We start from the raw sequence: 21,986 nt of genomic DNA on the forward strand, positions 1-21,986 counted from the left end.
AGCCAACAAGAGAAACCAACACCTCCAACACCTTGATCTCGAACTTCTAACCTCCAGAACTGTGAGAAAACAAATATCTGTTATTCAAGCCACCTTGTCATTGGTACTTTGTTATGAGAGCCGTAGGAATCTAGTACAGACATGTACAGATTTTTTAACAGAAAAGAATACAATTAGTAAACAAAAGTACTCAAATCCAGATGGGAAATCCTCACAAAACAGTGACTTTTGAGTTTGCTCCTGAAAAATTAAGGGAATTGTTCACTTCCAATGAACTCATAGTCAATATTCAGAGTTTGTTTGCAGGTTTTTAAAGAAAAGTATTGCAGATTTTGCCAAAAATGAGTAACTTTGAAACACAAAACTTAAGTTTGTAATTCTGTATCAATGAAATAAACACAGACCACAAACTAATGTAGGCCTTGTTCAAACAGGAATGTGTGCAGATACAATCTAAACTCTGCATTGCTTCAATGGGGCTCTGTGGTGAGCTAATCTTAGGGTAACAGATGACAAATAGATTAGGTGCATTGAATCTATTTGCAGTGAATCACTGTTGCTGTAGCATTTTTGACATGGTAAGCCTGGGTCTGTGGCTGCTTCGCTGGGATGGATATGCTGGACAGCCACGCAGCCACCATCCTGACTGTCTTCCAGGGTGTCTTTGAAACCCGCAGAAGTGGGGAAACCAAGAGCCATGCTTTGCTCCCCAGGCTTTCTTGCAGCTGGGGTTCTAGACAGGAAGCAGATGACACCAATAAGATGCATGCACATCCCTACTGCTACTCACTACCTATGTGCACTCGAAATGCTTACTCTCTCTTTATGCCTGGCTCCTTGTCTGTAAAATAGGGATAATCTCTCCTAGGGTTGATAGGAGAACTGAGTTAAATGACAGACATTGCTTAGCCTGACACATAGTATTAGTAAGTGTTAGCTTTCGGATGAGCATTGTTGTTGCTACTTTAGGTGGGAGTGAGCCGGAGTCCATCTTCCTGCTATGTAGCTGTCTTCCTCTGGCAGGCACTGTCCTGGGGTTTTTCCACCAGGTCCTGGTACCATTAGCTTCATGGGTGCCCTAAGGCACCTGGTCCTGGAAGGCACGGAAATAAGCCTCTGCAACCACAGGTCCTCCTCCTTTAGTCCCTGATCCCCAATCTGCAGTATGTTCTTGAGAGTCCTCCCAGAAGCCCGCCTAGAGCCCTTTCCTCCAGCCCCTGCAGCAAGTTTGTGTTTAATTCCCTTTTTCAAAATCCATTTCTGCATAATATACATGGAGTGGCAGCTGTTTTCTACAACTGAGTCCTGAGTGATCTGCCCATGAGAGCCCTTTTCTCAGTTACCCTTTGCCCAGTTTATAGGTATGAAGATAAACAGGAAAACTAACAGGTAAAGGCTTCACAGAGCTGTGTTAGCATTGGCACAGCCCAGCCTGCGACCCAGGTCTCCTGCTCAGTCCTTTTCTACTAGGTCAGACTCCAAGGAAGGGGGTTTGTCTAGATCAGTTATCTGATCCTGGTAATCACACCCCATCTCCCCTCAGAGACAGGAGAGAAAGGAGAGGAAAGGAACTCTCTTCATGTGTTGGCCACTCCGCTAGAGGCAAGAGCCCAATCTTCTTCATCTTGAATCCCCAATATTGGCGAGATCTGTATAAGATGATTAAATATCTGTTAAAAGATCTGAACTAAGCTGCTGAACAGGGTATTTTACAGAATTCACAAATCTCCACTGGAAAGCACAAGTTCCTGAGGAAATCAAGGGAACACGACAACGTGCTTATTTCTATGTATATTCCCGTTGGTTTTGCAGATTGAATTTACTGTGCACTGTTTTTGCTTTAAGCTGGGAATGTTCTGACTCCGTAGAACATAGTAAAACTGTTTAGACTATGATCCTTCTTTCATTTAACATTGCATTACTTTTTTTCCTAAAGAATTAAATTTTTAAGAGTCAGATGATCTGACGACTATTGAGGAAGTGGCCTTTATTTCTTTGTCAGACTTCTTTGGGTTTCAAAGACCTTGAAACGCAAGCAAAGTAACCTAGGATGAATGAGAGGCTTTATTACTAGTACAAAAGGCTGGCTCACTTCACAGATTCCAAGGACAGGACGTGTACTCATGTTCACAAGGAAATGGGAGCAGAAAGTTATCAGAACCCAGCTGCTTTGTCTCTCCTGAGCTGCCCAGCCCTTATCCACCTTTGCTTTGTTTGGCACAGCTGTCTCTCTCCCTCTCTCCCGCCTCCTCCCCGTCCTTGCAGATGGGCTCCCTGAGTGAAGGCGCAGCATGGCTGCCCTAGCGCCCGGATCTCTAAGTCTCAATTTCCCAAAAAGGAATGACCAAGTTTAGATTGTATTCTCCTCCTTAGTCAATCAACTGTAACAGGAAACAGAGGCCATCAAAGAGTACAAGCTGACTGCGCAGAATCAACCCTGTGGACGGGTGGGAGGAGCAGTTCTTGGGAGGCCTGAAAAGTAGGCAAACACACTATAGCATGTGCACACGATCCCAGGGAACAAAGACTTGGTAACTTTAGTGCGAAATTAACATATCTGTTAAGCTAGGACTATCATGGCCTCCACATTTGCCCGGCTGGTGTGGCTCAGTGGTTGAGCACCAACTTATGAACTAGGAGGTCAGGTTGGATTCCAATCAGGGCACATGCCGTATTGCGGCTGGATCCCCAGTAGGAGGCATGTAGGAAGCAGCCAATCAATGATCCTCTCTCATCATTGATATTTCTATCTCTCCCTCTCCCTTCCTCTCTGATTTTTAAGTCTTAAAAAAGAAAAACAAATTGATACTCCGCATAAGAAAATGTATTTTCTTATAGCAACTAAAAATAACCCAGTTAGTGCAGAGGCTTTAGAATTTCCCTTATCCAAGCGATATGATACGGCTGCTCTGAGAACAGTTCTCAAAGAAACTAGGAAGTTCACTAATGAGATAAGTGAAAATAGAATCTAGATGTCGCTGGATGGCTAAATCATGCTCAGGATGCAAATTCGACAATGTGAAGGGGCATCCATTTACTCGGGCCACCAGGGCACTGTTTAAGGAATTGTTATTCTGGTAAATGAGGGTGAATGGGGCCCTGGTGAGTGAAAATTTTGAGACTGCTTCCAAAAGGTCTAATTTGCACCCAGGGAGTACAAAGAAGAATCTGGGTGGAATGAATAGCCAGATAAATAACGCCAAGGCAGAGAGAGAGCCTGGGCCAAGGCAGACGCCGTGTTTGAGAGATCAGGTACTGATAGAAAGATTTCAAGTGTGTTTTATAGGAAGGTGACATAGTGATTGACACAGGGATTTAACACAACCTGTTCTCCTCATCACTTACCTAAAAAATGTTTCCTCCATTGCAGTAGTATGTATCATCCAAACCATTTTTTTTAAATGTCCTTATGGGTGATTTTTATGCACAGAGAGAAAGCGTTTCATTTTAGAAATTAGTATTAAAATTATTCAAACATAAGCTTTTAAGAAGTGGCAGTTTTAAAAACATATAATTCTCTTGATAAATCTAGACAATTTTAACATTCACCTTAAAGAATTTTTAACATATTTTATTTCCCTGTCAAGTACTGCCTAAACAAACAAACCCTTTCCATGTTCTTAGGTAAGTTAAAATCTAAAAGTTAACTTATAACGCCTCAACTTAGAATCATGAGCTAAATCAATTGCTCAAACTTACATTTAGTTGGGAATTATGAAGCTAAATATGACTCAGACATGGAAGCATGGAACCAAGTGCAGAATCTCAGAGGGAAGGCAGGGGACAGAGGGTGGGTGGGAGGTAATCAACCAAAGACCTTGTATGTATATATGCATGACCCATGGACACAGGTAGTGGGGTGGTGAGGGCCTGGGGTGGGGGGTGGGGGGTGGGGGGGTAGGTATGGGCTGGAAGGGGTCAATAGGGGAAATAGGGGGACACATAGTATTTCCAACAATAAACATTTTTTTAAAAATATATGTACAGGGTGTTTTTTTTTAACCCCCAAATACATATTTTCTTAAACACCATTATACTTGATGATTTTTGAGGTTGAGAGATGCTTACCCATAAAGAGAAAACATCATACCATTTCTTACTTTTGGGGAATTACCTTCTCAGATGTTGAAGAGTTTGCAGAACAACCAGAAATTTCAGCCTGGACATTAGGCATGGACTGCAGACTTCCAGGAGAGCTCTTCTTACAACCTTGGCCCAAGTTGAGTTTCCTTTTATAATTATTACTAGAGGCCTGGTGCACGAAATTCGTGCACTGGGGGGGGGGGTTTGTCCCTCAGCCCAGCCTGCACCCTCTCCAATCTTGGACCCCTCAGGGGATGTCTGACCCCTGTGGGATTGAGCTTAAACCAGCAGTCAGACATCACTCTCACAATCTGGGACTGCTGGCTCCCAACTGTTCGCCTGCCTGCCTGCCTGATTGCCCCTAACTGCTTCTGCCTGCCAGCCTGATCACCCCCTAACCACTCCCCTGCCAGCCTGATCTATGCCTAACTGCTCCCCTGCCGGCCCGGTCACCCCCAACTGCCCTCCCCTGCTGGCCCAGTCATCCCTAATTGCCCTCCCCTGCCAGCCTGGTTGCCCCTAACTACCCTCCCCTGCAGGCCTGGTTGACCCTAACTGCCCTCCCCTGCTGGCCTGATCGCCCACAACTGCCCTCCCCTGCCGGCCATCTTGTGGCTGTGTGCGCCACCATCTTTGAGGGCAGGACAGTCAATTAGTATATTCCCTCCTTATTGGCTGTGGGCGCAGCCATCTTTGTGATGGTGTGAGTGTCAATTAGCATATTCCCGCTTTATTAGATAGGACTAGAGGCCTGGTGCACAGATTTGTGCACTGGTGGGGTCCCTCAGCCTGGCCTGTGCCCTCTCACAATCTGGGACCCCTTGAGGGATGTCAGACCGCCAGTTTCAGCCCGATCCCCACAAGTCAGGCCAAGAGACCCTACTGGTGCAGGAATCCATGCACTAGGCCTCTAGTATGAATATAAGATCTTTGGTTAATCTCTTCCCACCCTCCCCCCTTTCCTCTGAGATTCATCTGTTCCGTGTTTCCATGCCTGTGCATTGAGCGTCTGCCTCCTGGTGGTCAGTGTGCATCATAGCTACCGGTTGAACAGCCAAACAGTCAGACGGTTGGATGGTCACTTATGCTTTTATATATATACTAGAGGCCCGGTGCACATTTGTGCACTCAGGGGAAGGGGGGGGCCCTCAGTCCGGCCTGTGCCCTCTCGCAGTCTGGGACCCCTCGGGAGATAACGACCTGCTGGCTTAGGCCTGCTCCCGGGTGGCAGAGGGCAGGCCCAATCCTTAGGTGCAGCCCCTGGTCGGGCTCAGAGCAGGGCCTATTGGGGAGTTGGGGCACCGCCCCCCGTCATGCACAGAGCAGGGAGATTGGGAGGTTGCAATGCCACCCTCAGTCACGCTCAGTGTAGGGCCGATTGGGGGGTTGGGGCACTGCCCCCTGTCACACTCAAGGCAGGGTCGATGGGGAGGTTGCGGCGCCACCACCTGTCATGCACAGAGCAGGGCCCATCAGGGGGGTTGGGGCTCCGTACCCTGTCACGCACAGAGCAGGGTCCATCAAGGGGTTGGGGAGCTCCCCCCTGTCATGCACAGAGCAGGGCCAATCAGGGGGTTGAGGAGCTCCCCCCTGTCACTAACAGAGTAGGGCTGATAGGGGAGTTGGGGCACCACCCCCTGTCACACTCAGGGCAGGGCGGATCAGGGGGTTGGGGTGCCGCCCTCTATCACCCACAGAGCAGGGCCGATCAGGGGGTTGGGGCGCCGCCACTGTCACACTCAGGGCAGGGCCGATGGGGAGGTTATGGCTGTACCCCATCACACACAGAGCAAGGCCCGTTTGGGGGGGGGGGTTGGGGCGCCGCACCCTGTCACACACAGAGCAGGGCCCGTGGGGGGTGGGGAGTAGGGCGCCGCCCTCTATCACCCACAGAGCAGGGCCAATCAGGTGGTTGGGGTGCCGCCACTGTCACACTCAGGGCAGGGCCAATGGGGAGGTTATGGCTCTACCCCATCACACACAGAGCAAGGCCCGTTTGGGGGGGGGTTGGGGCACAGCACCCTGTCACACACAGAGCAGGGCTGATCAGGGGGTTGGGGTGCCTTCCCCTGTCACAAACAGAGCAGGGCAGATAGGGAGGTTGTGGCCCCACCCCCTGTCACACACAGAGCCACAGGGCAATCAGGGGATTTGGGGGCTGCCCCCTGTCACGCTGATCCAAGTGCCGGGAGGACTCGCGGCTCCGCTGATCCCGGTGCTGGGAGGCATATTACCCTTTTACTATATAGGATAGAGGCCTGGTGCATGGGTGGGGGCCGGCTGGTTTGCCCTGAAGGGTGTCCTGGATCAGGGTGGGGGTCCCCACTGGGGTGCCCGGCCAGCCTGGGTGAGGGAATGATGGCTGTTTGCAGCTGGTCACACACTCTTCAGGGTGGGGGTCCCCACTGGAGTGCCTGGCCAGTCTGGGTGAGGGGCTGAGGGCTGTTTTCAGGCTGGGACTGAAGCTCCCAACTGCTCCTTTTTTTCTTTTTCTTTTTTATTGTGGGCCAGCTTTAGCTCTGGCTCCAGCTCTGAGGCTTCTGCTGCTGAAAGAAGGTATCTGGTTTGTTTCCATTCTATAGTTGAAACACTGTATAACTCCAGCTCTAAGATCCTGGCCTCGCTGAAAGCAGGTTTCTGGGGTTTTGTTTAGCTTCTATATTCGTTACAATGTTTCTTGAACTGCAGGCTCAGAGGCCGGCAAAGCAGGCGGGGAGCGTTGGTTTCCTCCATCACTGAAGCAAGCAAGCCTCATGTTAGTTTCAAGCTGCCTGGCTGCCGGCTGCCATCTTGGCTGGCAGTTAATTTGCATATTGCCCTGATTAGCCAATGGGAAGGGTAGCGGTTGTACGCCAATTACCATGTTTCTCTTTTATATCAGATAGGATTCTAGAGGTCCGGTGCACAAAAATTTGTGCACCCATGGGTGTCCCTCACCCCGGCCTGTGCCCTCTCGCAGTCTGGGACCCCTCCGGGGATAACCACCTGCTGGCTTATGCCCGCTCCCTGGGGGATTGGGCCTAAGCTGGCAGTCAGACATCCCTCTGGCAGCCCGGGAGCCCTCGGGGGATGTCCACTTGCTAGCAGGGAGCAGGCCCAAGCTGCAGTCGGACATCCTTAGTGCTGCTGAGGAAGCGGGAGAGGCTCCCACCACCACTGCTGTACTGGCAGCCGTCAGCCTGGCTTGTGGCTGAGCAGAGCTCCCCTGTGGGAGTGTACTGACCACCAAGGGTCAGCTCCTGCATTGAGCATCTGCCCCCTGGTGTTCAGTGTGTGTCATAGTGACCAGTCATTCCCAGTTGTTCTGCTCTTAGGGTCAATTTGCATATTACCCTTTTATTATATAGGAGTGCCTGGCCAGCCTGGGTCAGGGGCTGATGGCTGTTTTCAGGCTGGCCACAGCCCCTTCAGGGTGGGGGGTCCTGCTGGGGTGCCTGGCCAGTCTGGGTGAGGGGCTGAGGACCATTTTCAGGCTGGCTAAGCCCCCCAGCAGGGACCCTCACCCCATGAGGGTGTGGCCATCCTGGGTGAGGGGATGATGGCTGTTTTCAGGCTGGCCACGGCCGCCAGCCACCCAAGCTCCCAGTGGAGGCTGGCTGGAAGCAGCTATCTGGGATTTATTTGTCTTCTATAATTGAAACTTTGTTGCCATGAGCGGAGGCCACAGCCGGCTCAGGGCAGGTGGGAAGCTTGGCTTCCTCCATCACCCAGGCAACCAAGCCTCCTGCTTGCTCCAGCTCCGTGGCTGCCGGCCGCCATCTCAGTTGTGTTAATTTGCATATAGTTGCTCTGATTGGCTGGTGGGCGTGGCTTGGGCATAGCAAAGGTATGGTCAATTAGCACCTTTGTCTTTTATTAGTGTAGATAGTTTCTTTATGTAATAATTTAAGGAGGGGATAGTCAGCAACAGGGCTAATTTAAGGAGGGGATAGTCACCAAGCAGAGTGGCACTGTATCTAGGACCTATGATACTTTTAGGTGCCCACAAATATATTTTAATTTTAATTACTTTTAAACTCAGAAGAAAAATCTATATATATAAAAGGCTAAGTCACCATCCAACTGTCCAACCGCCTATACCTATGACGTGCACTGACCACCAGGGGCAGACACTCAATGCAGGAGCTGCCAAGCTGCAGTGACTTGGCAGCAGCGGGTCTTGGGTGATGCACCCCAAAACCAGAGAGGAGGGAGCCCAATCCCTCACGAGGCCTTGCGATTCTACCTTCGGCCATGGGTTATGTTGTTGCTGAGGCACTGTCACCCCGAATCTGGTTTCCTGCACACTTGTGTTTGTATTCCACACCCTGTACAATAGCAACTTTGCAGAGTGCCTGCTCACACTCTGGGACCCCTCAGGGGATATCAGAGAGCCAGTTTCGGCCCAATCCCCGCAGGCCAGGCTGAGGGACCCCACCTGCCTGGAGGGACCCGTTCACTCCGCAGATGCCCTTCCAGCCTTGGCACCGCCCAGGTGCAGCTGGCCATAGAGGGACCACGGTAGGTTGGCTCCAGGGTGTGTCCCCCACCTGTGCGTGAGTTTTCTTTCTTTTTCTCCCCACTCCCCACTCACTGTGCATGAACCTGTGCACCAGGCCACTAGTATTAATATAATAACAAGTTAGGGTGGGACAGGGTCTCAGGGAATCACCAGGGCCAGGTGAATAGTATTAGCCAGGTTGATGGAGACTCAGATATGGTGCCCACCGGCTGGTTCTGTTGAGGAAAGGCTCAGCAAAGGAACAATGGCCTCTGTCAGCACTTCTGTCTGGGAGAAAGCTGCCGCTCCAGCCCTTGCACTGGAGCCAGACAATTCAGTTTCTCCCCAAAGGTCTCTGGTGCCTTTTGAACTGCTGCACTAAGCTGAGAGAGAGGGATTCTGAGTGATTTCATGCGTGGGCCCTTTAAAGGGAACACCTGGGACTCCAGAAGTCCTCTGTCTCACTCAGCCACAATCTCTACTGGCTTTTACAGCCAGGAGTTATGGGCACTTCTTTTCCTGAGAACTGGAACCCTGGGCTCGGAGGCCTGGTTTGGGGCTGGGACCCCTCACTCCTCAGGGGGGTCTCCACAGCTAGAAGACCCCTCCTGATTTTTATCTGAGACAGGTGGGTAAGAGATGAGCCCATTCTGCATTTCCGCCCCTGCTACCAGTCTCAATGTGGCTGTTTTATATCCTTAGTTTAGCTAGACTTCAGGTGGCTCTGAATGATGGTTGTTCTGTGGTTTGGTTGTAATTATGATGTGGTTAAGGGAGAATTAGAGTACTGCATTCACCTATGTTGCCATCTTGACTGGAACCCTCTCATAGCTCCTATTTCTTGAAAACCTTAAAACTATTGGACACCTGGCCCAAAGTCAAGAATATGGTAGAATGTAGCCTACATCTAATATTAGTATAGGACACTTCCTCCCTATTCCCCTACCCCCAACAACTTCCCTATGTCCAATGCAATTTCTGTCACTTTCCCTTTTCCATTCCATGTTTGTATTGTTTACAGTGTTTATAGACTCTAGAGGTAACAGTAAAATGTCCCACTTAATTCACTTTTGTGAGCTTTTTTAGCATAAACTATACATTTTTAGGGTCTTCCAGGGCCTTCATCATCCCAGAGACAAAAGATTAAAACTGGGCAGTCAGCTCTCCTCTGAAGAACCTTTGAATAATCCTTTAGCTTACACCAGCGATTTTCAACCTTTTTCACCTCATGGCACACATCAACGGATTACTAAAGTTCTGTGACACACAAAAAAATAGACGTTTTTCGCTGATCTGACCAAAAATTGTATAATTTTGATTCATTCACAGCAGATGGCTATTGCTGTGTTGGCTGTTATCATTTTTTTTTTTTATCACTTAAGGGAAAAGAGGTCAGAGCACCTGACCAAATAATCAGGTATTACGTGTTTTAAAAATTCTTGTAGCACACTGGTTGAAAATCACTGGCTTACACCATAATGGCTATTATGTGTGACTCCTGGGACTTATGAATCTTATTCTGCTTTCTGCTTTCTCTGATGATCTCTGGCTCACATACTTTCTCCAACTATCCACTTTCCTCAGACATAGAGAAACATTACATGTTTATGGCATAAATATAGACATCAGCTTAATAGAGGAAAATAACAAACCCTGTCTACCTCTATAGAGAACTGCACACCCTTGTACAAAGCGACATCCACACAGGAGAAGAAAGAGAACTCCTATAGTTTGCCTTTTTAAAATATAAATCTGGTCATATCACATTCCCCACCCCCGGCTTGGAGCCCTTTCCATGGCTTCCCACTGCTGCAAGGATCTCTCCAGACCCTGCACTGTCAATCTCTATATCCCTAGCTGCCCCTGGCCCTCTCTGATCCAGCTGCCTGGGCCTCCTCTCAGTCCTCTGACTTCCTGAGCTCCCTCATCTTTGCACATGACATCTCCTTAGCTACTAATGAGTCCTTTCCCTCTAGCCCCCCCTACCCCCTCCCCTGTTGTTTATTTATTTTTCAGATCTTGACTTAAGCATAACCTCCACAGGAACACCCCTGCCCTACATTCAAATCTCCAACGTACATGTGTAAAGCACCACGATCATCTTTGGAGCACCCAGCATACTTGGAATTTTACTTTTGTGTAATTAAAAGATATATATATCACCTGCCAGGTTTCTTGATCTGGCATCAAGAAGGGTTCAGCGATCTGGAGAACGGCTGTGCATAAATTAATAAAGAGTCCAGAGATGAAACATGATTTTGAAAGGCATTATAGGGAGTCAGAGAAGACTTTGCTAAAGGAACTAAGTTCTCCTTGTCTCAGGACCCTTTGCTATTTATTAACACAAATTGTCCTAAGGCAGTGAGGGCGAACCTTTTGAGCTCGGTGTGTCAGCATTTTGAAAAACCCTAATTTAACTTTGGTGCCGTGTCACATATAGAAATATTTTGATATTTGCAACCATAGTAAAACAAAGACTTATATTTTTTATATTTATTTTATATACTTAAATGCCATTTAACAAAGAAAAATCAACCAAAAAAAATGAGTTTGCATGTCACCTCTGACACCCGTGTCATAGGTTCACCATCACTGTCCTAAGGCAAGGTGGAGATATACACTTCAAAGGGTAGGGTTTCTACAGAATCCATTGTCAGATTGGAAGAATTTTCCCAAGGCTGTTCAGGTGTTTGGCCAGTAGGAGGCAATAACATGTAGATTAAGATGCCCTGAGCTGTCTGGCAGCAAGCAATCATCCTTTTCAGGTTTGGGGAAATGCCTTTAGGCATTCCCAGCAGGTGATAACATATGTGACTCAGCCCTTTGTTGCGTTCCCAAGTTCCATCAACCTTTCATGAAACTTGCAATTATGACATGCTGGAACTGGCTTCCGGCAATCACCTGCCTCCCCAGTGAGACAGGAAGCTCCAGAGTGCAGGGGCCATTCCTGCTTACCGCTGCCTAGTTCAGTGCTTGGCACGTAGGAAGCACCCAATACATATCTGAGGGACTAGTCAGGGGTGGGCAAACTTTTTGACTCGAGGGCCACAATGGGTTCTTAAACTGGACCTGAGGGCCGGAACAAAAGCATGGATGGAGTGTTTGTGTGAACTAATATAAATTCAAAGTAAACATCATTACATAAAAGGGTACGGTCTTTTTTTTTTTTTTTTTAGTTTTATTCATTTCAAACGGGCCTGATCCGGCCCGCAGGCCGGGCAGTAGTTTGCCCACGGCTGGACTAGATGAATAAACGAAAGCACCTTGGAGAAGAACAGGCACTCAACACAAGGTAACTTTCTCCTTCCCAGCCCCCAGCACATATTTACATTGCACGCCCCTTAAAAACAGGTGCCCAACTATAAAGCATCTCTGAAATGACAATTTCCATTAATATTATCGCCTATTCCTGCCTCCCATGTGCCCATCTATTCCTCTTAGGTGGCGTCGTAGCTCAAAGCAACTTAGATCCAGGAGACAGAAACTCGTCTGATCTCAATCATCATGTGTGCAAGTCACTTTTCTTCACTTCCTCATTTATGTTTTCCCAGTTTCCATATTAGTAATTATATGTGGCCACACTGGCCCACGTCTCAGGGTGTCAGGAGCATTCATTATTTAGAAAACTCACAAGGATCCACTTTTCAAATCACCCAATTCCAAAGAAATTGGTGCGACTTTCGCCCATGACGACCGGAGCGTGGTGGGGTGATGTAGGATCAATGTCATGACTAAGGCAGAAGAAGCATCTGCTTTCCTACCTCCGTGTCTGTTGACGCGAGCTTTGGTAGCTTGGGGCTTATTTATGTGTTTTTTTTCTTATGTATAATTTTTTTCTTATGTATAACATGAACCCAATTCCAGTTGCAAAATAGTAACTGTTACATGCACACAGAATCTCCAAACTGTAACCTTCCCCAATTAACTATACATTTAACTTTTAAGTTGCTTAAGAATAGACAGTTGTATGTAAGTTAGATATGAACTTCAAAACAATTTATTTCTATCATTGCTTTATTGGTGGTGCCATCTCAGTGGAAAATTCTAAGGATTTGGGGGTAATGTGCTTACTCAACATAGTAGATGCCTACTAAGTGCCAAGCACAGTGCCATGAGCTTTGGTGAGTGCAGTAGATCAGGCACACCTCATCTCTGCTTTCACAGAGTTCATATTCCAGCAGGCGAGGCCAACGGGGAGCAACACTCACAATACTAACAAACGTGGTAAGTGCTAGCAAGTCCAGGATTCTGTGAAAATGTGTCACAGGGAATGCCAGCTGCCTGGAGGTTCAGGCAAAGTTTCTTGGAGGAAGCTACATTTCTGCAGAAACAGGCTGCCATCTGCTTGAGGTTGTGCAACTACTGTCACATCCCAATTCGGACATTTGGGCATGTTGTGTCTCAGAGCTTGGGTCCTCGTGTGTAAAATGAGGGTAACATGCGCCTGGCAGAGCTGCGGGACATGAGACAGTACACAGGTAAAGCACCTCTTTGTGTATCAGACATGTAGTAAGCCCTAAGCACATGGTGCTGGTTATAATTATACATCGATGTAGGACTCGAAGGAAAACGGACGGAAAGTTTGGCCACCGCTGGAGATAGAGAGGGGAAGTTTGGAAAAGGCTCAGATCCAAAGGACAGTCACTCCTCCACACTTGTAGGCAGCCTTCACCTCCTGAGTTTCAGATGTCGGAGCACCCGGTGCTTTGAGGCTGTGCTAACAGGTTTCCAGGAGAAGCTGATCAGGACTTTTGGAAGTGCCCTTTCTAGCTGTAGGTTAGCCAACGCCCAGGACAGATTTTTCAGGCAAAAATAAGATGCCTGGGACACAGCTCTGTGGCCAGAGGGCACACGGGTTTATCAGATTCTGGCAGGCTCCAGTGACAGACACAGTTTTGTAAGCCAGGTGAAAGGACAAGCGATGGATGCTCAGCTGGAGGTTTCGGTTAAGGGTCAGCAGACCCCGCGCCACCTGGATGGGACGAGGAAGAGGGAAACACTGGTGCCCCCAACAGAGAGCACAGGGAAGCCGCCGGGTGCCCAGCGCTCCTCCCAGGGCGGCTCCCTCCCCGGGCTTCCTGGGCGTTTGGAGCGTGGCCTGGCCCGCGCCCTTCGAATGGGTGTGGGTGGTTTCGTAAGTGGACGTGACCACCCCCGAGGGGGAAGCGTGCGAGGCAGCCGGAGTGAGTTGGGGAGGCGGGGCAGGGAGAGGAGAAGCCGCGGGCGGGATGCGGGGGCAGGAGGGGGAGGGGGAGGGATGCAGGGCGCAGGGGGAGGGGTGGGGCGGGGCGGGGTGAGCCGGGGAGAAAAGGAGGAAAGGAGAAAAGGCTCTGTGGCGAGGCGGGAGGAAGTGCGCCGGGTCTCCACTCCCGCTGCGCCGCCGCTGGGCTGCCAGGTGAGCCCGAGATGCTGCGGCGCTGCCAGTCGGGGCCGCCGCCGCCGCCGCTGCTGCTGCTGCTGCTGCTGGGGCCGCTCGGCGCCTTCGCCCCCGGCGCCCTGGCGGGACCCGCGCACACCGAGGACGCCGTGGAGCTGGACTTTTCCACGGAGCAGCCGGTGCACCAGGTGAGCCCCGCGTTCCTGTCCTTCACCATCGACGCCAACCTGGCCACGGACCCGCGGTTCCTCACCTTCCTGGGGTAAGCGCCGGCCCCGGTCCCTCTGCCCCTGTGCCCGCTCCTGGCTCCTGACATCCACGCCCGCCCTACCACCGCTCTCCTCCCCTCCGCTCTTTTGTCTCTTCTGACACGGAAATTCTCTCTCTCTCTCTCTCTCTCTCTCTCTCTCTCTCTCTCTCTCTCTCTCACATATCCCTCACCCCTCCAAACCACTCATTCCTCCCTGCTTTATTCATTCAGCAGATGTTGACTGAGCGCCAACTTAGGGCCAAGTATTAACAGGAAATTTAGGGAAGAAACTTCCCAACTGCCCGGCAACGCTCCGGGAAGAGGGACGGGCAAGAGCCGCCGGAGCTGTGAGCCTGGGTGCACAGTGCAGGGCAAGTGCCCCTGGGGCAGGCGGGCTCCGGGCTCCGGGCTCCGGGCTCCGGGCTCCGGGCTCCGGGCTCCGGGCTCCGGGAGGGGTTAAAAAAATAGATGGAAAATATCTCAAAGCTTACTTACTTCATAGGTACACTTTAAAATTATATCTCTAAAACATGGATATTGTAAATACATCTTTAAAGAGCAGTTTTAGGTTCACAGCTAAATTAGGCACAGAGATTTCCCATATTACACTTTTTTAAAAGTCTAAATATTAAATAAATGAGACCAGGGAGACGATCGCAGTGCCTTACAGAGCCTTAATAAAAAGACACCTCTCCAAGTTGAGGCTCAAAATGTGGCACTGCTTTATCGGCTGTAATTTTTTCTCATAGGAGAAAGACCAAACCTGATGCAGGTCCCTGGCCCGTGCCCCACGCGGGCAGGCTGATCCCAAGATGGAGAGCTGCAGGGACAGTCACAGGTCTTCTGGGCCAGGTCATCGAGGCCACTCATCTAGGTCATGAGAAACTCCAGAGGTGGCCACACCTCAACCAACCCAGACAGCTAGGTATCTTTGGCCGTTGCCAAACACCTACATGCTGAACTTCCTGTGCTCACACTGTCAGCTGCCATTGCTAAGTTCAGTCATTTATTCTGCAAATAAAGGCAGGTAGCCGACTGGGTTAGAGATTGGCAGTCAGACCAGCCCCGGCTGGATTCCCAACTCTGCCAAAGCAGGGTGGCTTAGTTCTTAATGGGTTGTTTGGCAACTCCGAGCCTCAATTTCTTAACCTGTAGAATGGAACTTCTATAAAACTTCCTTGCAGGACTGTAATAAGGATTTGATGAGGTGACACGTAAGTACTTAGCACAGTGTTTGACACAGAGTGTTCACAAAGTAAGCTAACAGCTTCTTCCTGGAAAATGGCAAGTATTTGATAACCATTCACCAGTTCTCATTGTATCTTTTGATCATAGTTAACCTCTATCTTTCCCTCTGTGGCAGGAGAGCAAGAATTTCCTGGTGGCGGAGTCCCTACTTTTCCCCTCCCCCTTAGGGGTAGGAAGGTGATACAGGTAGCAGCTGGTTGGGACAGAAAGATCACTCTGGAGAAACTCTAAAGTATAGGCTACATATCTGAGGACCCTAGGCCTAGCTTGGTGGGGGTGGTGGGAGATGTTAGGAGAAGAGATGTTCTTGACTGAAAACAGAGGGGTTAAGTAAATGACACTTACTGAAAAGTGAGAACTCAGGTTCTATTCTGCTTTTGCGGCCAGGATCTGTCCCACCCCTCCCCAAGGAAGGGCATTTGGGGATATCTTCCTGGGAAAACAGGTCCAAAAGAAAAAACCTATAGTATGAATTTTGGGATCTAGGCCTGATCATCCTGCGGTTAAGCTAACCAATTGGCTGGGACCCTCAGCCTCCTATACACACAGAACTTCCAGTCTGCAATTTAGTGCAGGTGATACCTTTATCAGTGGTCAGCAAACTGCGGCTCGGCAAACCACAGCTTGCGAGCCACACGTGGCCCTTTGGCCCCTTGAGTGTGGCTCTTCCACAAAATACCAGCTCTTCCACAAAATACAGACTTCTGCGCATGGGCCACGAAGTTTCAATCGCACTGTACGTGCGCGCCCGCACGTGGTATTTTGGGGAAGAGCCACACTCAAGGGGCCAAAGAGCCGCATGTGGCTCGCGAGCCTCGGTTTGCCCACCATGACTTTAACTGCTGTTAAACCTATCTCTTTATATCCCATAGCACTCTTTCTTCCTCCCTGATCCCCACCTTTTTGTTAAAGGCTGGAGGATAATGAAAACCAAAAAAGCCCAACATGCAATAGATAAAACTGATTTTGGTTTTCAAAACACAGTGTATTCCTGTTCAAATGGGCTTCTCTCCAGGGCTGGCTCCTGGCCACTCCAGATTCCTTCCTTAGCAGAGGCTGTCTTTGATGCCCACTCCCCAGAGGCATCTGCAGTCACATCCACACTATTCTCAGCTGAGAGCGCAAGGACTGCAGCTCCAAGTGGCAGGCGCTCCCTCTCCTTCTCCTCTAAGACCTACCTTCGGAAACCGGTCTGAGGGCCCAGCTCCAAGATGGTTAGCGCAGTGCCCAGAGTGGCCTGGCCGTCTCAGAAGACAAACCATTTAGCTTCCTTTTCAGAAGACACCACTGAGCTTAATATCTGTCCACAGGAAGGGAGGGTGAGGGGGCATTGTTTTGTGACAGTTCCTCAAAAGTGAGGATGTTTGGGTGAAGATAGCAAGAGCCCAGCAGATGAAAGCTGCAGTAAGGAGGAGCAGATAATAAACTTAGCCGATGCTAATTAAGCCCTTGTCATAGGCCAGGCCCTGTTCTAAGCACCTCCTAGGATCTAGGTATTAACTCATTTAGTCTTCACTACAAAACTCTGAGGTCAGTACTGGTATTATCCCCATTATAAAAAGGAAGAGATGGAGGCTTATGGAGATTCAGTAACTTGCCCCTGGTCCGCCAGCTAATACTGGAAGGAGCAGAGTTTGAACCCAAATGCTAATTGCAGAGACAAGAGTACACAAAAAGAAGGTAAAGCAGTTTATACTTTTTAAGGCAACAGGATAGGATATACTTAAAAAAAAAAAAAAAGGTTGTCCAGACACAAACTGAGAAGATTGATCTAGTGAAAGCAGCACGTACCTGAGAGTAGGAGGAGCAGGGTCTAAGCCTCCAAGGTACTTCCAGAGAGGCCTATGCAAGTGTGATCAGATGGCATGGTTCCGTTCCCATGATGGCAAGCAGGGGGGTTTTTTGGGGTTGTTGTTCACATTTGCAATTAGAGAACACAGAGCACACCGAATGTAAATGCCAGGGATAGAACAATCTAGAATTAGAAAGAACCATCTTTTCAATTTGCCCTTTTCCCAGAAGTATCTAATCAACAGCACAATCAAAAACTTCCTAAACCTGCCCTGGCCGGTTTTTCTCAGTGGTTAGAGGGTCAACCCGAGGACCAAAGGGTCACAGGTTCAGTTCCGGTCAAGGGCACGTACCTGGGTCAGCTAGGGTGTGGGGTGCATGTGGGAGGCCACCAAACTATGTGTCTCTCTCACATTGATGTTTCTCTCCCTCCCCCGTCCTCTCTCCCCTTTACTCACTCTAAAAAAAAAATCAATGGAAAAAATCTCCTCGCCCATAAAGATGGGTGGACTGAGACCAGTATTGCTCAGTAGAAATAGAATGTGATTCTCATATACAAGCTATACATGTAATTTTAAATTTTCTAGCAGCCATGCTAAAAAAAGGTAAAAGCAAGCAGATGAAATGAATTTTAATGATATATTTTATGTAACAAAATATTATTTCAACATGTAATCAATATGAAAATATGAGATATTTCACATTCTTTTCCTAATCAAGTCCTCAAAATCTGGTGTATATTTTATACTCACACCACATCTCAAATTCAGACTAGCTACATTTCAAATGCTCATGACCACATGTGACTAGTGGTTACCGTGTTAGACAATGCAGTCCCCATGTCAATCAAGCAAGGTTCACTAACACAGTGTAAAACAGTAGGGCGCTGAGTCAGTGATAGAGATCCTAGAACCACAGTGTAGTCCTGGTGCTAAACAGCCACAGCAACGATAATGCCATTGTGTTTGCTTTTCATAGGATTTGCTTATTTTTCTTCAGCAAAGTTCATCCCTTTTTGCCAATTGGATAAATATTTATCTATTTATTTTTTTTAATATATTTTATTGATTTTTTACAGAGAGGAAGGGAGAGAGATAGAGAGTTAGAAACATCTATGAGAGAGAAACATCGATCAGCTGCCTCCTGCACATCTCCTACTGGGGATGTGCCCGCAACCCAGGTACATGCCCTTGACCGGAATCGAACCTGGGACCTTTCAGTCCGCAAGCCAACGCTCTATCTATCCACTGAGCCAAACCGGTTTCGGCAGTTTGATAAATATTTATTAATAATGACTTTTGATAATCAGATTACTGTATCTCCACAAAGGAGCTTTTCATTTTTGGAAAAGTAGTTATTTTCAATGTCAAGTGCAAGGTTTGATAACTGATGTTGGAAAGAGCCATAGGCACTCTATGTGCCTGTTGCTGACAGAAGTAACCAACCAAAGAGAAACAGGGAACTGAGAACAATCAAAGCCACGCACAGACTCACATTTTCTAACTCTGAGAAGTGCTCCCCCTAACTGAGTGCTCATTCTTCTCTTCCTTCCCAAACCTTCTATTGTGGTCCCTGGAGCCCTTTGCATGGCAGCCCTGTTCTGTGCTCCTCACAGAATAAGCCTGCCACTCCTGGCCCTGGCAGAACTCTGAAGTAGAGAAGTAGATGCGACTCCTCTGGAGTAGAGGAAACCTTGCTCCTGCACTCTTCTCCCATTCCCCAGTGCAGCTTCCAGACAACTACCCACCAGTCTGAACTCCAGCGTGCTGTGGTTCAGGTTCTAGTGGCTTGGTGCCTGTGTCAGGTTCCCTATCTGTAAAATATGGATAATAATGACACCACCTCATTGTGTTGTTTTAGGATTAAGTGAAATAATCTATGCCACATGCCCCAAGCACTCAGTGTAGATGAACTTGCTGCAGGCTAGAGATAGATGACTATCAGGACTCCAGGGTGAGGCTTCCTGTCTCCATGTCTGGGTCTCATCCTCTGCTCCTTGTCACCACGCCCTGCTCCCCTCTCAACTCACATGTTATCGATTGAAGATGGACACTGATCTCAGACTTGCCTCTCCTTTCCCATGCCCCACCGTCATCCTAGATGACTTCAAGTCCACCTAAATAAACTACCTCTCTATCTCTTCACACCCACATTTCAAAATAATCTTCACTCAGTGTTTCACTGGAATCAGCTTGCAGCAGCTTATAAAACGTGTGCATCTCTTTCCACCTCCACCAGTGACACCAGCACTGATAGCCTGAAGTCAGCCGTGGTGGGAATATTTACATCATGGAGATTGGCAAACGCTAATCAATAGGGCACTTTTGCCCTGAATGGGTGGCTCTGTTTGTTGGAGTATAGTCCCCTGAACCGAAAGGTTGTGGGTTCGATTCCCGGTCAGTGCACATATCCAGGTTGCAGGTTCTATCCCCAGTCTGGGCATGTGCAGGAGACCACAGATTGATGTTTCTCTCTCACATCATTTCCTCTCTTTCTCTCTTTCTCATCAATAACAAACATATCCTTGGGTGAGAATTTAAAAAAATAGAGCACTTTTTTCACTAGGGAGTCAACTTACTAGCACACATTGCTTCTCTCCGCTTCAGCCACCTAATGCCATGGCCATGCCTTGCCTCTTCATCCCTAGAACCTTTCAACATCTGAAATCTTAAAACGTCCCATTCTTGGACTAAACTCCTTACTCTCTTAACTCCTTCACTCTGTGGATCCCAACACAACTATTTTTTTTAAGTACCTCCACTGAACAGCCTCCTCCTCACTCTGATTTTGACTTCTTGATTTACTACATAAACCGCTCATGTGATAATATCCACAAATCCTGGCCCCATTGTTCCTGCTAACACCCAAACCTAGCTTAGTCTAATTGTATTTTCCCTCTTTGGAATCTATAGGGTGGCTATGAAATCCTGAAATGGAAAATATTATCTAGTTGTGAATTATAATTCATATTAATAAGCCACCTTTATGTATTTACCTCTGCTTCCAGACTCAGTGGCCACACTGTATAGCTGAGTTATAGAGCTCTTGGGGGTGGAAGGGACTCTCCTAGCCACATGGATTGATGTTGCACTATAAATTCTTGGCTTTCAGACTTATCCCTTAGTGCTACTCTTAATTCTTCATTTCCCCGATTCTCTCATTCTCTACTTCCTTCAAAACTCTGAGCCCATCTTCATCTCATCACTCTTAGCCTATGACCACGTTTTTGTTTCCCAAAGAAAATGAAGTCACTAGACAGGAACTTCCTTTTCTTCCTGCCATCAAACCTACAGACATACCATGGCTATGTCCTTTCTTCCTTTCTCTTTTCTTAGGCCTTTTTTTCTTTTTCTTTTCTTTCTTTTTTTTTGAGAGAGAGAGACAGACATTGGTCAGCTGCCTCCTGCATGCCCCCTGCCGGTGATCGAGCTAAAACCCTGGCATGTGCCCTGACCAGGAATCGAACTGGTGACCTTTTGGTGCATGGGATGGTTCAGTTGGTTGGGCATGGCCAATTCTAGCTCTGTTCTGGGTCCTGTCCCCTCTTGCCTCCCCAAGCTCTTTGCTCTGTCAGTCATCTCTTCTCTTCCCTGGATCTTTAACATCTCTGTTTGTATTGAATGCTCCCTGTCGGCATAGGAACATCCTCAAGTCTTTCCCATCCCAAACTCCTCCCTGCACGCGAGCCTCTGCAGGAACTGCCCTCATTTTCCCTCTGCAGCCTTCCTTCCTGCCCATTCCTTCCTGTTCCACCTTCATAACGTCCCCATCACTGTGCCATGCAATAAATCTCTCCGACATCAATCACCTTCTTTTATTGCAAAATCCAGTGAACAACTTTCAAGTTGGTCTCTGTCATGGATTGAATTTTTGGGTGTTCCCCTGCAAATTTATATGTTGAAGTCCTAACCCTCAGTACCTCAGTATGTGACCTTATTTGGAAATAGTGCCACTGCAGAAATAAAATTAGTTAAGAACTGGGCATACTGGAATGGAGCAGGCTGTAATCAGTATGACGGATGTCCTTACAAAAAGGGGAAATTTGGAGACAGACATGCATACAGAAAGAACACTCTGTGAAGATTAGAGGTATGTTGCTATGAGGAACTACCAGAAGCTAGGAGAGGGCTGAAATAGATCCTTCCCCAGTTCATTCAGAGGGATGGTGGCCTTGCCAACTCCTAGATTTCAGATTTCTAACCTCTAGAACTATAAGACAATAAGTGTCCCTTGTTCACACCACCCAGTGTGTGGTACTTCGTTACTGCACCCTAGCAAATTAATACAGTCTGTTGAAAGCATTTGGCAAGGTTGACAATTGAAACACTATCTCATCTCTTTGGGCCTGTGTCACTTCCATTTCTGGGAGTTTCCCCACCTATCTAACGGTTCTTCTCCATGACTTTCTCTAGCCTGTCTTAAATGTTGATGTTCTTCAGACTTCTGGCCTGGGTGTTTTTTCACTTCACATACTCTCCTGAGTGGTCTTACCCACTTCCGTGGGTTGAATTACTGTTCATGCAGTGGTGGGCTAGGAAATGTTGAACCATGAGCCTTCTGGGAGGAGGGGAGACTAATGTAAGTTTTCTTCCAATTTCTGTTATAAGTAATCCCACCATGGCTAATCTCAAACTGCCAACAGTTTGACAACTGGTTCTCAAAACTTAACAATCGGCTTTCACTGGCTGGTCCGAGCCAATACAAGCTGGCTCCAGCACACCTTTGCTTTTGTGCCAGACATATGCAGCCTATTGTCA

At 48.1% G+C, this 21,986-nt stretch overlaps 2 protein-coding genes across 5 annotated transcripts in view; both read left to right on the forward strand.

The window, feature by feature from the left end:
• The first annotated feature begins 1,334 nt into the window (after positions 1-1,334).
• PLAC8 (placenta associated 8) overlaps positions 1,335-21,986 on the forward strand; it is a 146,596-nt gene continuing 125,944 nt past the window's right edge. Inside the window, exon 1 of the mRNA XM_059667218.1 lies at positions 1,335-1,353. The gene's annotated coding sequence lies outside the window, so the exon portion shown is untranslated. The remainder of the gene's footprint in view (positions 1,354-21,986) is intronic.
• HPSE (heparanase) overlaps positions 13,861-21,986 on the forward strand; it is a 39,444-nt gene continuing 31,318 nt past the window's right edge. For all 4 annotated transcript variants that reach the window (XM_059666601.1, XM_059666620.1, XM_059666611.1 and 1 more), the window contains exon 1: positions 13,861-14,202. In XM_059666601.1, coding sequence (XP_059522584.1) covers positions 13,970-14,202 — 233 coding nt within the window. In that variant the 5' untranslated portion in view covers positions 13,861-13,969. The remainder of the gene's footprint in view (positions 14,203-21,986) is intronic.

The sequence above is a fragment of the Myotis daubentonii genome, chromosome 1 (genome assembly GCF_963259705.1).
Source record: "Myotis daubentonii chromosome 1, mMyoDau2.1, whole genome shotgun sequence".
NCBI classification, from domain to species: domain Eukaryota; kingdom Metazoa; phylum Chordata; class Mammalia; order Chiroptera; family Vespertilionidae; genus Myotis; species Myotis daubentonii.